The 11104-nt window shown below is 67.1% G+C and overlaps 1 protein-coding gene across 1 annotated transcript in view; it reads right to left on the bottom strand.

Moving 5' to 3' along the window:
• CEP131 (centrosomal protein 131) overlaps window positions 1–11104 on the bottom strand; it is a 22649-nt gene that overhangs the window by 1724 nt on the left and 9821 nt on the right. Inside the window, exons 7-22 of the mRNA XM_023538659.1 lie at window positions 10353–10486; window positions 9857–9973; window positions 9510–9660; window positions 9093–9187; window positions 8583–8765; window positions 8036–8212; window positions 7827–7952; window positions 7513–7638; window positions 6494–6610; window positions 6088–6190; window positions 5278–5479; window positions 4848–4955; window positions 4649–4766; window positions 4346–4420; window positions 329–471; window positions 7–223 (exon numbers count right to left, since the gene is read on the bottom strand). Of these exons, the coding sequence (XP_023394427.1) occupies window positions 7–223; window positions 329–471; window positions 4346–4420; window positions 4649–4766; window positions 4848–4955; window positions 5278–5479; window positions 6088–6190; window positions 6494–6610; window positions 7513–7638; window positions 7827–7952; window positions 8036–8212; window positions 8583–8765; window positions 9093–9187; window positions 9510–9660; window positions 9857–9973; window positions 10353–10486 (2192 nt within the window). The remainder of the gene's footprint in view (window positions 1–6; window positions 224–328; window positions 472–4345; window positions 4421–4648; window positions 4767–4847; window positions 4956–5277; window positions 5480–6087; window positions 6191–6493; window positions 6611–7512; window positions 7639–7826; window positions 7953–8035; window positions 8213–8582; window positions 8766–9092; window positions 9188–9509; window positions 9661–9856; window positions 9974–10352; window positions 10487–11104) is intronic.

Here is an 11104-nt window from a genome sequence, read left to right as displayed (position 1 = left end):
GAGGGCCGGGGCGCAGCCGCCCGCTCCCGCCCCCACCCCGCTCACCGCCTGCACGTCCGCCAGCTCCTTGTCCTTGTGTCGCAGGAGGCCCTGCAGGCGCACGCGCTCCCCGTCCGCCTCCGCCAGCCGCCCCTTCAGCTCCGTGCACCGTCCCTGGAGCTTCCGCTCCGACTGCTCCAGCTCTGAGAGCTCCACCTCGTACTTGTCCCGGATGCGCTTGACGCTGGCGGGCCGGGGAGCAGGGTCAGAGGCGGCCTGCGGGCCTGCGTGGCACAGCACCTGGCCTCTGAGCCTCGCAGCCGCAGTGCCCTGCGGGTAAAAGCCTCACCGGCTCTCGGCTGCCCTCTCGCTCTCCTCCCGGGCCAGCGTCATGTCGGCCTCCAGCCGGTGGATGACCAGCTCGATCTCCTTGTCCCGGCCTCTGCGGATCTCTTCCTTCAGCTCCCGCTCCCGGTTCAGCAGCCATGCTTCCTGGAGGGGAGGCACACGGGCTCAGCCAGTGGAGGTGGCGGGAGGAGGCTGAGGGCCCGGACAGGACAGCCACGTGGGCTCCGGGGACACGCAGACTTGTGGGGATGGAGGGCCATTAACACAGCTGGAGCTGCTGCCAGACGGGCCTGGATGAGGGGCCTGGACACCCCACGCCCGGGGTGAGTGTGGGTGGGGGGCAGCCTCCGGGATGAGGGCCGCGCCGGGTGTCAGGGAACTCCCATCAAGTTCAACACGATGTGCCCTTTGACCTGGCTAGCCCACAGACGCAGTGACCCCTCGGTGCACAGTTGTGGGAGCGGGACGAGGTGGCCGCTCGGCCACTGCTAAAGCTTTGTCACCAGGCCAATGGGCTGGTTGGCACAGGCCACTGCCTCACATGTGGCCCCCATGAACCTCTTTCCAGGACGGCAGAGCCTGGTGGGGCCGCCCACCCATCCGGGGACACCGGGAGATGGGAAGGAGGCTTGCCCCATGTGTGCCCCGCACACTGCCTGAGTGTTGTCAACTTCGAGAGCAGCTCTCCAAGGGGGGAAGAAAGGGCGAGGTGCAGTCACCTCTGTAGTCACCTGGGACCTGCCGCAGCCCCTCTGGTGTCCCCCAGAGCACTTAGGAGAAGCTGAACAACATGCGGTATAGCTCAGACTGAACTGCCAGCCCCAAGCAGCCAGCTGTGAACCCAGAAGCGAGTTGTGGGGGCCCCAGAGGTGCAGCCCATGCCGTAAGACCGGGGTGCTGGCGGGAGGGGAGGGGCACGGCCGGCCCGCCCCTGCCCACCTCCTTCTTGGCGCGGTTGGCCTCCCACATCTGCCTCTCCACTTCCAGCTGGTCCTTCAGGGCCTGCAGCTCCATCTGGGGGCAGCGACAGCGTGAGACTCGCTGGCTGCTGCCACCTGGGCGAGCCCACACGTCCCGTGGCCACGCTGGGTCTGTGGGGCGCGGGCTGGAGAGCTCCATCCTATGAACCCAGGCTCAGGCTGGGGCTCCGGGCGGCTGCCCTGGGGCTGGCCCTGGTGGTGCTCCTGACACGTGCCCTCGCCCCCAGAACGGGGTACCCGCCGGGCGGGGACGGTGGCCGACCTGGTGCCTGTGTTCCTGTTCCTGTCGCCCCTTCTCAAACTCGGCCCTCAGGGCGCGGCCGCCCGCCGAGCTGCTCTCCTCCAGCTGCCGCCTCAGCTCCTCCAGCTCCCCCCGCTGCCTGCAGGCCCAGCGGAGGTCAGTTCGCAGGGCTGGGGGGTGGGGGGGTGGCGGGGGGTGGGCGGCCCCTCCCAGGTGGCACCTGGCCGCCTGCTGGTCCAGCCGCTCCTTCTCCTCGGCCACCTCGCTGTGGAGCCGCCGCCGAAGCTGCTGCAGGGCCCGCTGCTCCTGCTCCAGCTGCTGCTCGAAGCTGCAGACGGGCAGGCTGGGGTGCGGCGGGGCGGGCAGGCCGCTCACTGCACCCGGCACCCCCTGCCCCTCCATCCCAGCTGCCCCCACGACAAAGGCAGCCCTGGTGGCACCTGTGCAGGGGCCCCGTGTCCTGCCCTTGGCTTTCTCTGTCCCAGCGCCATCTTTAGCGTCCCTCCTGAGGAAGGCTTTGGGGTAAAGGATGCTGTTCAGATGCCTCACTCTGGGGTCCCGGCCTCACTCTGGGGTCCTGGCACATCCCAGCTCTGCTCGCATCTTGCCCACCCGCACCTCACGCGAGGCCCCCGAGCGGGGACACTGACCGCTGCTGGGCGCGCTCCCGCTCCTGCTGGCCCAGCGCCTCCTTCTCCCGCTGCAGCTGCTCCCGCAGCGCCTCCGCCTGGCGCCCGTAGCGCTGGGCCGCCCGCTCCTCCGCCTGCTGCAGCTCGGCCGCGTGCAGGGTCCTGAGCCTCTTCACCTCCTGCTTGTGCTTGGCGATCAGCTTCTGGATCTCGGGCTCTAGGCCTGGGGGTGGGACGCATGGTGGTGCCCGGATCCCCAACGTCTGCCCACTATGCCACAGGGGCCTTGCCCTCACCCCCAGTGTTGTAGGGGACCCCCAATTCTCACCCACTGTGACTCCAAGGCTGCGGTCCAGCCAGGGGACTGCCCCCAGGCCACCCTGGGGACTCCAGCCAAAATACAGCTGAGTCCACCTGGGCCCATGGTGTTTCTCCCTGCCTGCAGCACTGTGAACCCCCTTCCTCCATCGCTCTGGCCAGTGGGGTCTCTCCCTGGTGGTACCCAGGCTCCCGAGAGGAGGGAGTCCCAGGGCAGGAGGGCCAGGCCCCATCGGCCCTTCGGCCACTCTCTAGCTAGGGAGAAGGGACAGTGCCAGGTGGCAGAAAACCCGGGACCCCCATCCTGAGCTCCCGCCCGACGTGCTCCCCTGGAAGCTGGAGGAGACAGGGGACCTGGGGAGGGAGCTGGCCCATCCCTCTTGGACCCAGCCAGATGGACACCTGGTCGGTCCACCTGCCGCAGCCAGGCCCGGGGGCCGCACCACCCGGCCACTGAAACTACTGCCCTCAGAGACCCCACGGCTGCCTCGAGGCCCGGGGCGTGACGCCCACCTCTGACGGTGACCTCCTTGATCCTCCGCGTCTTCTCGTTGATCCACTTCTCCCTGCGGACCTTTTCGGTGGCGCTCATCAGCTCTTTGAGTTTCTTGATCTCCTGCCAGTGAGAAAACAGGCGGTTGACAGAGAAGCTGGGGGAAGTGGGGACGTGCTAAATGACAGCCGCCCCGGCCCCCCCAGGGCTTTGGGGTGAGGGCTCTCCAGATGCCAGCAGCACACCTCGCCCTCCTGCACCGTCCCTTCGTCTCATTCACACGCCCCGGGACCAACGCTCCGAGGCCTGCCGCAGGGACCGCCCCGTTCTGGGTGGCTAAGCAGGACGTCCTGCCACCGGCCCAAGGCCCCAGGTCTGCAGTGGCGACAGGACGGCAGGGAGGGAAAGCCACTGCCCAGTTCTCACCAGCCGGTGCTGGTCCTGCATCTCGGCCTCCCTCTCCTTGTGCCTCTGGTCCCCCTGCTTCAGCTCAGCCAGCACGGCCTGGCACTTCTCGCCCAGGGTCTTCTTGTCTTCGATCAGCTGTTCAGCAGCCATGCTTCCTGGAGGGGAGGCACACGGGCTCAGCCAGTGGAGGTGGCGGGAGGAGGCTGAGGGCCCGGACAGGACAGCCACGTGGGCTCCGGGGACACGCAGACTTGTGGGGATGGAGGACCATTAACACAGCTGGAGCTGCTGCCAGACGGGCCTGGATGAGGGGCCTGGACACCCCACGCCCGGGGTGAGTGTGGGTGGGGGGCAGCCTCCAGGATGAGGGCCGCGCCGGGTGTCAGGGAACTCCCATCAAGTTCAACACGATGTGCCCTTTGACCTGGCTAGCCCACAGACGCAGTGACCCCTCGGTGCACAGTTGTGGGAGCGGGACGAGGTGGCCGCTCGGCCACTGCTAAAGCTTTGTCACCAGGCCAATGGGCTGGTTGGCACAGGCCACTGCCTCACACGCGGCCCCCATGAACCTCTTCCCAGGACGGCAGAGCCTGGTGGGGCCGCCCACCCATCCGGGGACACCGGGAGATGGGAAGGAGGCCTGCCCCATGTGTGCCCCGCACACTGCCTGAGTGTTGTCAACTTCGAGAGCAGCTCTCCAAGGGGGGAAGAAAGGCAAGGTGCAGTCACCTCTGTAGTCACCTGGGACCTGCCGCAGCCCCTCTGGTGTCCCCCAGAGCACTTAGGAGAAGCTGAACAACATGCGGTATAGCTCAGACTGAACTGCCAGCCCCAAGCAGCCAGCTGTGAACCCAGAAGCGAGTTGTGGGGGCCCCAGAGGTGCAGCCCATGCCGTAAGACCGGGGTGCTGGCGGGAGGGGAGGGGCACGGCCGGCCCGCCCCTGCCCACCTCCTTCTTGGCGCGGTTGGCCTCCCACATCTGCCTCTCCACTTCCAGCTGGTCCTTCAGGGCCTGCAGCTCCATCTGGGGGCAGCGACAGCGTGAGACTCGCTGGCTGCTGCCACCTGGGCGAGCCCACACGTCCCGTGGCCACGCTGGGTCTGTGGGGCGCGGGCTGGAGAGCTCCATCCTATGAACCCAGGCTCAGGCTGGGGCTCCGGGCGGCTGCCCTGGGGCTGGCCCTGGTGGTGCTCCTGACACGTGCCCTCGCCCCCAGAACGGGGTACCCGCCGGGCGGGGACGGTGGCCGACCTGGTGCCTGTGTTCCTGTTCCTGTCGCCCCTTCTCAAACTCGGCCCTCAGGGCGCGGCCGCCCGCCGAGCTGCTCTCCTCCAGCTGCCGCCTCAGCTCCTCCAGCTCCCCCCGCTGCCTGCAGGCCCAGCGGAGGTCAGTTCGCAGGGCTGGGGGGTGGGGGGGTGGCGGGGGGTGGGCGGCCCCTCCCAGGTGGCACCTGGCCGCCTGCTGGTCCAGCCGCTCCTTCTCCTCGGCCACCTCGCTGTGGAGCCGCCGCCGAAGCTGCTGCAGGGCCCGCTGCTCCTGCTCCAGCTGCTGCTCGAAGCTGCAGACGGGCAGGCTGGGGTGCGGCGGGGCGGGCAGGCCGCTCGCTGCACCCGGCACCCCCTGCTCCTCCATCCCAGCTGCCCCCACGACAAAGGCAGCCCTGGTGGCACCTGTGCAGGGGCCCCATGTCCTGCCCTTGGCTTTCTCTGTCCCAGCGCCATCTTTAGCGTCCCTCCTGAGGGAGGCTTTGGGGTAAAGGATGCTGTTCAGATGCCTCACTCTGGGGTCCCGGCCTCACTCTGGGGTCCTGGCACATCCCAGCTCTGCTCGCATCTTGCCCACCCGCACCTCACGCGAGGCCCCCGAGCGGGGACACTGACCGCTGCTGGGCGCGCTCCCGCTCCTGCTGGCCCAGCGCCTCCTTCTCCCGCTGCAGCTGCTCCCGCAGCGCCTCCGCCTGGCGCCCGTAGCGCTGGGCCGCCCGCTCCTCCGCCTGCTGCAGCTCGGCCGCGTGCAGGGTCCTGAGCCTCTTCACCTCCTGCTTGTGCTTGGCGATCAGCTTCTGGATCTCGGGCTCTAGGCCTGGGGGTGGGACGCATGGTGGTGCCCGGATCCCCAACGTCTGCCCACTATGCCACAGGGGCCTTGCCCTCACCCCCAGTGTTGTAGGGGACCCCCAATTCTCACCCACTGTGACTCCAGGGCTGCAGTCCAGCCAAGGGACTGCCCCCAGGCCACCCTGGGGACTCCAGCCAAAATACAGCTGAGTCCACCTGGGCCCATGGTGTTTCTCCCTGCCTGCAGCACTGTGAACCCCCTTCCTCCATCGCTCTGGCCAGTGGGGTCTCTCCCTGGTGGTACCCAGGCTCCCGAGAGGAGGGAGTCCCAGGGCAGGAGGGCCAGGCCCCATCGGCCCTTCGGCCACTCTCTAGCTAGGGAGAAGGGACAGTGCCAGGTGGCAGAAAACCCGGGACCCCCATCCTGAGCTCCCGCCCGACGTGCTCCCCTGGAAGCTGGAGGAGACAGGGGACCTGGGGAGGGAGCTGGCCCATCCCTCTTGGACCCAGCCAGATGGACACCTGGTCGGTCCACCTGCCGCAGCCAGGCCCGGGGGCCGCACCACCCGGCCACTGAAACTACTGCCCTCAGAGACCCCACGGCTGCCTCGAGGCCCGGGGCGTGACGCCCACCTCTGACGGTGACCTCCTTGATCCTCCGCGTCTTCTCGTTGATCCACTTCTCCCTGCGGACCTTTTCGGTGGCGCTCATCAGCTCTTTGAGTTTCTTGATCTCCTGCCAGCGAGAAAACAGGCGGTTGACAGAGAAGCTGGGGGAAGTGGGGACGCGCTAAATGACAGCCGCCCCGGCCCCCCCAGGGCTTTGGGGTGAGGGCTCTCCAGATGCCAGCAGCACACCTCGCCCTCCTGCACCGTCCCTTCGTCTCATTCACACGCCCCGGGACCAACGCTCCGAGGCCTGCCGCAGGGACCGCCCCGTTCTGGGTGGCTAAGCAGGACGTCCTGCCACCGGCCCAAGGCCCCAGGTCTGCAGTGGCGACAGGACGGCAGGGAGGGAAAGCCACTGCCCAGTTCTCACCAGCCGGTGCTGGTCCTGCATCTCGGCCTCCCTCTCCTTGTGCCTCTGGTCCCCCTGCTTCAGCTCAGCCAGCACGGCCTGGCACTTCTCGCCCAGGGTCTTCTTGTCTTCGATCAGCTGCGAATGGTTGGGGAGGCGGGGGTGGGGGGTGAAGCTGCTGCACTGAGATGGGACCCTGTCCCGCGGGAAGACGCCACCTCCCTTGCCCGGGGCCAGCATGTTAGCTAGGGCCAGGGCCACCACTCCAAGCCCTTCTGTGCCCTCCTGCCTGGGGCCAGGAGGGCTGCGCACAGGTGGACAAGGGGCTCCAGCTGTCATTGGCCCTCAACTCCTGCACCCAAGGGCCCGGCTGGTGCCAGAGAAGTCCTGGCGGGGTGGCTGGGGACGGTGGCCTTGGCTACAAGCGCCTCGCTGTGGCCACGTCAGGATCTTCCTGGAAAGGGGGTTGCTCCACCAACCTCATCACCAGGCTAGTGGAGAAGGACCTGCCCATCGCCAGCCAAGGGGTCTCCGCAAATCCCCGAAAATGGCACCCACTGCGCTGAGGGCTCCGGGCAGAGCTCTAGTTTGGATGCACCTACGACTGCCAAGTGAAGTGTCCCTAACGGCCTCAGGAGGCCACTCGTCCCTCTGGGCTCCTGCTTCTCCTCACAGCGCCCACCCCAGCGTTTCCTTCAGAACAGGGCCTGGCAGGGCCGTGGCTCAGTGCAAGGCGGCCTGGAAGCTTCCGCAGCTCTCTCTTGGGGAGCCCAAGAACATGGATGGCCCCAGAAAGCATAGGAAAGGCTCCGGGCATATGTCCCACTGGACACCTGGGTGACCCCACCCTTGGGTGCGCTGCACACCTGCTCCCGCTACATGCCCGCCCCGCTGGCCTGGGCGGCACGCTGTGAGGGGAGCACATGGCATGCCCAAACCAGCCCGTCAAGACAGGGACATCTCACCCCCACAGGGAAGATGCCGCCCATTTCTATGGGTCCAGTCACCCCACTGGCACCCCACTTGCCAGGTGGTATCACCTGGTCAATGAAGGACAGGTGTCGCTGGATGGTGGCCTCGTAGTGCTCCCTCTGTTGCCGCAGCTGCCGACCCAGTTCCTTCTCCGTCTCTTTGACCCGCCGGACGGTGAGGTCCCGCTGCTGTGCCTGCACAGGTGTGGGATGGGGAAACGGAAGACGAGGCCCGCTCAGGGGGCAGGGCTGGCAGGCCACACTCCAGGGGTGACCGGGGACAGAGGCGGCATCGGGCAGTAGAAGGTGGTGACTGTGCGGCAGTGGGAAGTGACAAGGTGGAGGCGGGCGGCGGGGCGGAGGCGGGCAGGTGGAGGTGTTACCAGCGCCCTCTGCAGCAGCGCCATCGCTTGCTTCTTCTCCTCCACCTCCAGCTTCAGCCGCATCACGGATGTGCTCACCTCGGACACAGACTCCAGGCACCCCAGTCCCTCCTCCGGCGCGAGTCCCTGAGGACACGGTGCATGTGAGGCAGGCCCGGTCCCCCAGGATGGACCCGCTGCCCCGTCCCTGCCTAAGGTCCCCTCCACACCTGGGGGACAGAGGCTGGCCGGTCCTGCCCTGATCTCTCCATCTCGTCCAGGAAGCTCATGATGCTCTGCAGCTTGGCCTCCGAAAGCAGAGCCCCGTCCTCAGCAGGGCCGGCGGGCGCACTGAGCTTCCCAAATTTCTCCAGGTTGTCAGCGGTCAGGGAGCTGGCATCGTCCTCCTGAGGGGAGGGGCCACAGTACTGGGACTGTCAGGCAGCCAAGGACTCTGGGGTGGCCTTGCAAGAGCCCCTCAAGGACCCCCGGGGGAAAGGAGGGCAGGAGACAGGAAGGGGAGGCAGTTGGGCCTGGTCTGGAACAAAGGGCCCCTTGGTTGCTCAGACCCTCGCAAGGTGCCGCCTGTGGGTACCGCTGGCAGAGGCGGCGCCCACCCCCAAATTACTCTGAGGGTCCTATGCCTCAGCAAGCCATCAGAAAACTGGGGTGGGGGGGTCCCATAAGGCCCCATCTGGTCCCCACTACACTCCCCTGGCCCTGCAGGGAACAACGCCAGGGCCCAGGGCTGGGTTGAGGGAGGGCGCCCACGGCCACCTCGTCGGTCCAGGCATATTTGTCCTTGTGATAGGCCCTGGGGCGGGGCAGCGGCTCAGGCTCCTCCTCCAGCAGCTTCAGCGTGTCCAGCAGCTCATCCAGGGTCGCCCTGGACTTAACCCTATTCCCGGCGGGGCCTGCCGTCCCTGGGGCCTCACCAGCTGCGTCCTGAGAGCTGGCGTCCTGCAGCGGATGGAGGGCAAGAGAAGCTGGTGAGGCCTTCAGAGAACAGGGGCGGGGGCACTCACAGACCCACCTCCAGAGAAATAAAGGGTGGCCAGGTAGGGCGTGTCCGGGCCTGGCCGCCGCCCCCCCCCCCCGTCTGATGACCTTGCTGTCCCCTAATCTCTGAGCGTCCAGCTTTCTCTGCAGGCTCGGGCATCGGTCCCACCCCACGGCATCAGTGACAGCCCCGTGAGCCCCCATCTCTGGTAGAGAAACAAGACCCATCTTAGGACGCCTTTTCTGGCATGAGTGACCCCATGGCCACAAAAATGGCTGTGACCGAACCTGTAGCTTGTCCTCTGAGAACTGCCGGGGCTCTGGGGACGAACTGGGGGCAGGCTGGCGGGGTGCGTCTGGGCCTGTGGTAAGGAAGCCAGTCCCTGTGGAGCAGAACACATCTTGGGAAGGGGTCAGGCACAGTGGGCTTCACAGAGCAGAGGGGACGCTGGGGTCCCCGCCCTTCCAAGTGAAAGGTCAGGAAGCATCTTCTGTGGAGCCGTGTCCAGCTCCAGAGGGGGTGGGGCGAGGGCAGAGGAGCAGGGCCTGGGCGTCTGCCACACAGCCAGGGTCCCTCCGCGGGGTGGAGGGAGGATGGGAGCCACCAACTGGTCAGCAGCCATAGGGGCCACAGCCATCCCTGAGGGGTGAGGGACGGGAGGCAGAGGGGGGCGGGGCAGGGCAGCCTCTGGGCTCTCCCCTCACCTGCGTTGTTAGCCTTGCAGGTCTGGGGAGTGGTGCCCCCCAGCCTCAGCGGTGGCTCCTGGGTGGGACGGGGCTCCCCTGGCTCCCGGGCCCCCTTCGGCATCCCAAGTTCAGCATCGCCCGACTTCTGGGCTCGCTTCTGCTGCAGCTCCTGCCGGGCGTGCCCTCTGAGCAGCCTCATCCATAGGCAGCTTGGCCCCTCACCCTCCCAAGCCAAGCTGCCCGAGGCCAGTGTCCCGGGACCGGGGAGGGCAGCGGGCAGGGCCCCCCAGGGGCACAGTCATGCTCTAGGAAACAGGGGTTCTGCCTCAGCACTGGGCCCCTGTGCGGCTCGGCCGCCCCAAAACCTGAATGGCTGCTTGTCGGGCCTGGCGCGCCTTCTCCTCCCGGGCCTTCCTCCGGGCCGCCTCCTTCTGCCGGTGCAGGTCCAGCGGGCTCCCCTCCCCGAGCCTCTGCCGCTGCCCCTGCAGAAACCACAGCCACGGCAGCTTGACTGGGAAGATGGGCGGCCGACCTAGATGTGGGCTCTCCAGGACACCCCCCGCCACGCCTCTGCCCCACAGACAACAAGCCCCCCTCACAGGCAGCCGGCAGCAATTTGGGGCAGGGATGGCTCTGCATCACGGAGCAGGGGCCCGAAACCAGAAACCTGCCCAGGCCTCTCAGCTGGGGTGGGCGGCCAGCATTCCCGACACCCAGGCCCTGCTGAGCGAGCGGCTCAGGGCGAGGAGGAAGCGGGCGCCCGGCAGGGTGGACACGGGTCATTCTGGTTTCAGTCCCATGGTCCCAGAAACGCCCCATACACGCCGTGAGCCCCGGTGCGGCTCGCATGCCCACACTGACCTCTTGCTTGGACGCCAGCAGGCACTTCAGGCTGGCGGCTCCATCTCGGCGCTGCTGTGCCTGGTGCCGGTACCAGCGCTGGATGGTGATGGCGGCCTGGTTCACCTGGTGGATAAACCTGCCGGGACAGCAGACTCAGGACTGAGGCAGGCCCCACACCGCCACGGACCAGGTAGCTGAGCGACAGCCTCTCCAGGTCCCCAGAGGGCCCAGCAGGGCAGAGAAGCCAGCAGCCACATGCACAGCTCTCTACAGGTGGCCGACACCCCCGTATGCACAAACTATTCGCACCTGCCAGAACCTGGAAGGAACCCCAAGACCCACCGCCTGCCTGTGACGAACACTATGTGTAGGTGGCAGACGCCACTCATGGACACAAAAGGCCACAGGCCGTGTGCTCCGCTCATAGAGCATTCTAGAAAAGACAAAGCTATCAGAGGACAGATCGGGCTGGGGGTTGGGGGGACGCTGGATAATAGGCTTCGAGGGGACCTTGGGGGGTGACGGATGTTCTGCATCTTGGTATGTTGTATCTATAGAGCCAACTGCACACGTGTCAAAACTCACCCACTGTCCCTCTGAACGGGTGTGTTTCGTCGTGTGTAAACCCTCCTCAGCAAACCGGGTGAAACAAGAAGCTTTAGCTGTGGCTCTCAGGACCACACGGCTCGTCGGGCAAAGGTGCAAATGGAGCACCCAGGACGTAGTCACCACAGGATGCGCGCACGGGACCCCTGCCCTCCAAAGTGCCC

The sequence above is a fragment of the Pteropus vampyrus genome, unplaced genomic scaffold (assembly GCF_000151845.1).
Source record: "Pteropus vampyrus isolate Shadow unplaced genomic scaffold, Pvam_2.0 Scaffold227, whole genome shotgun sequence".
In the NCBI taxonomy this organism is placed as follows: domain Eukaryota; kingdom Metazoa; phylum Chordata; class Mammalia; order Chiroptera; family Pteropodidae; genus Pteropus; species Pteropus vampyrus.
The sequence above is the reverse complement of the archived record's forward strand: the minus strand, read 5'-3'. Positions and strand labels throughout refer to the sequence as shown.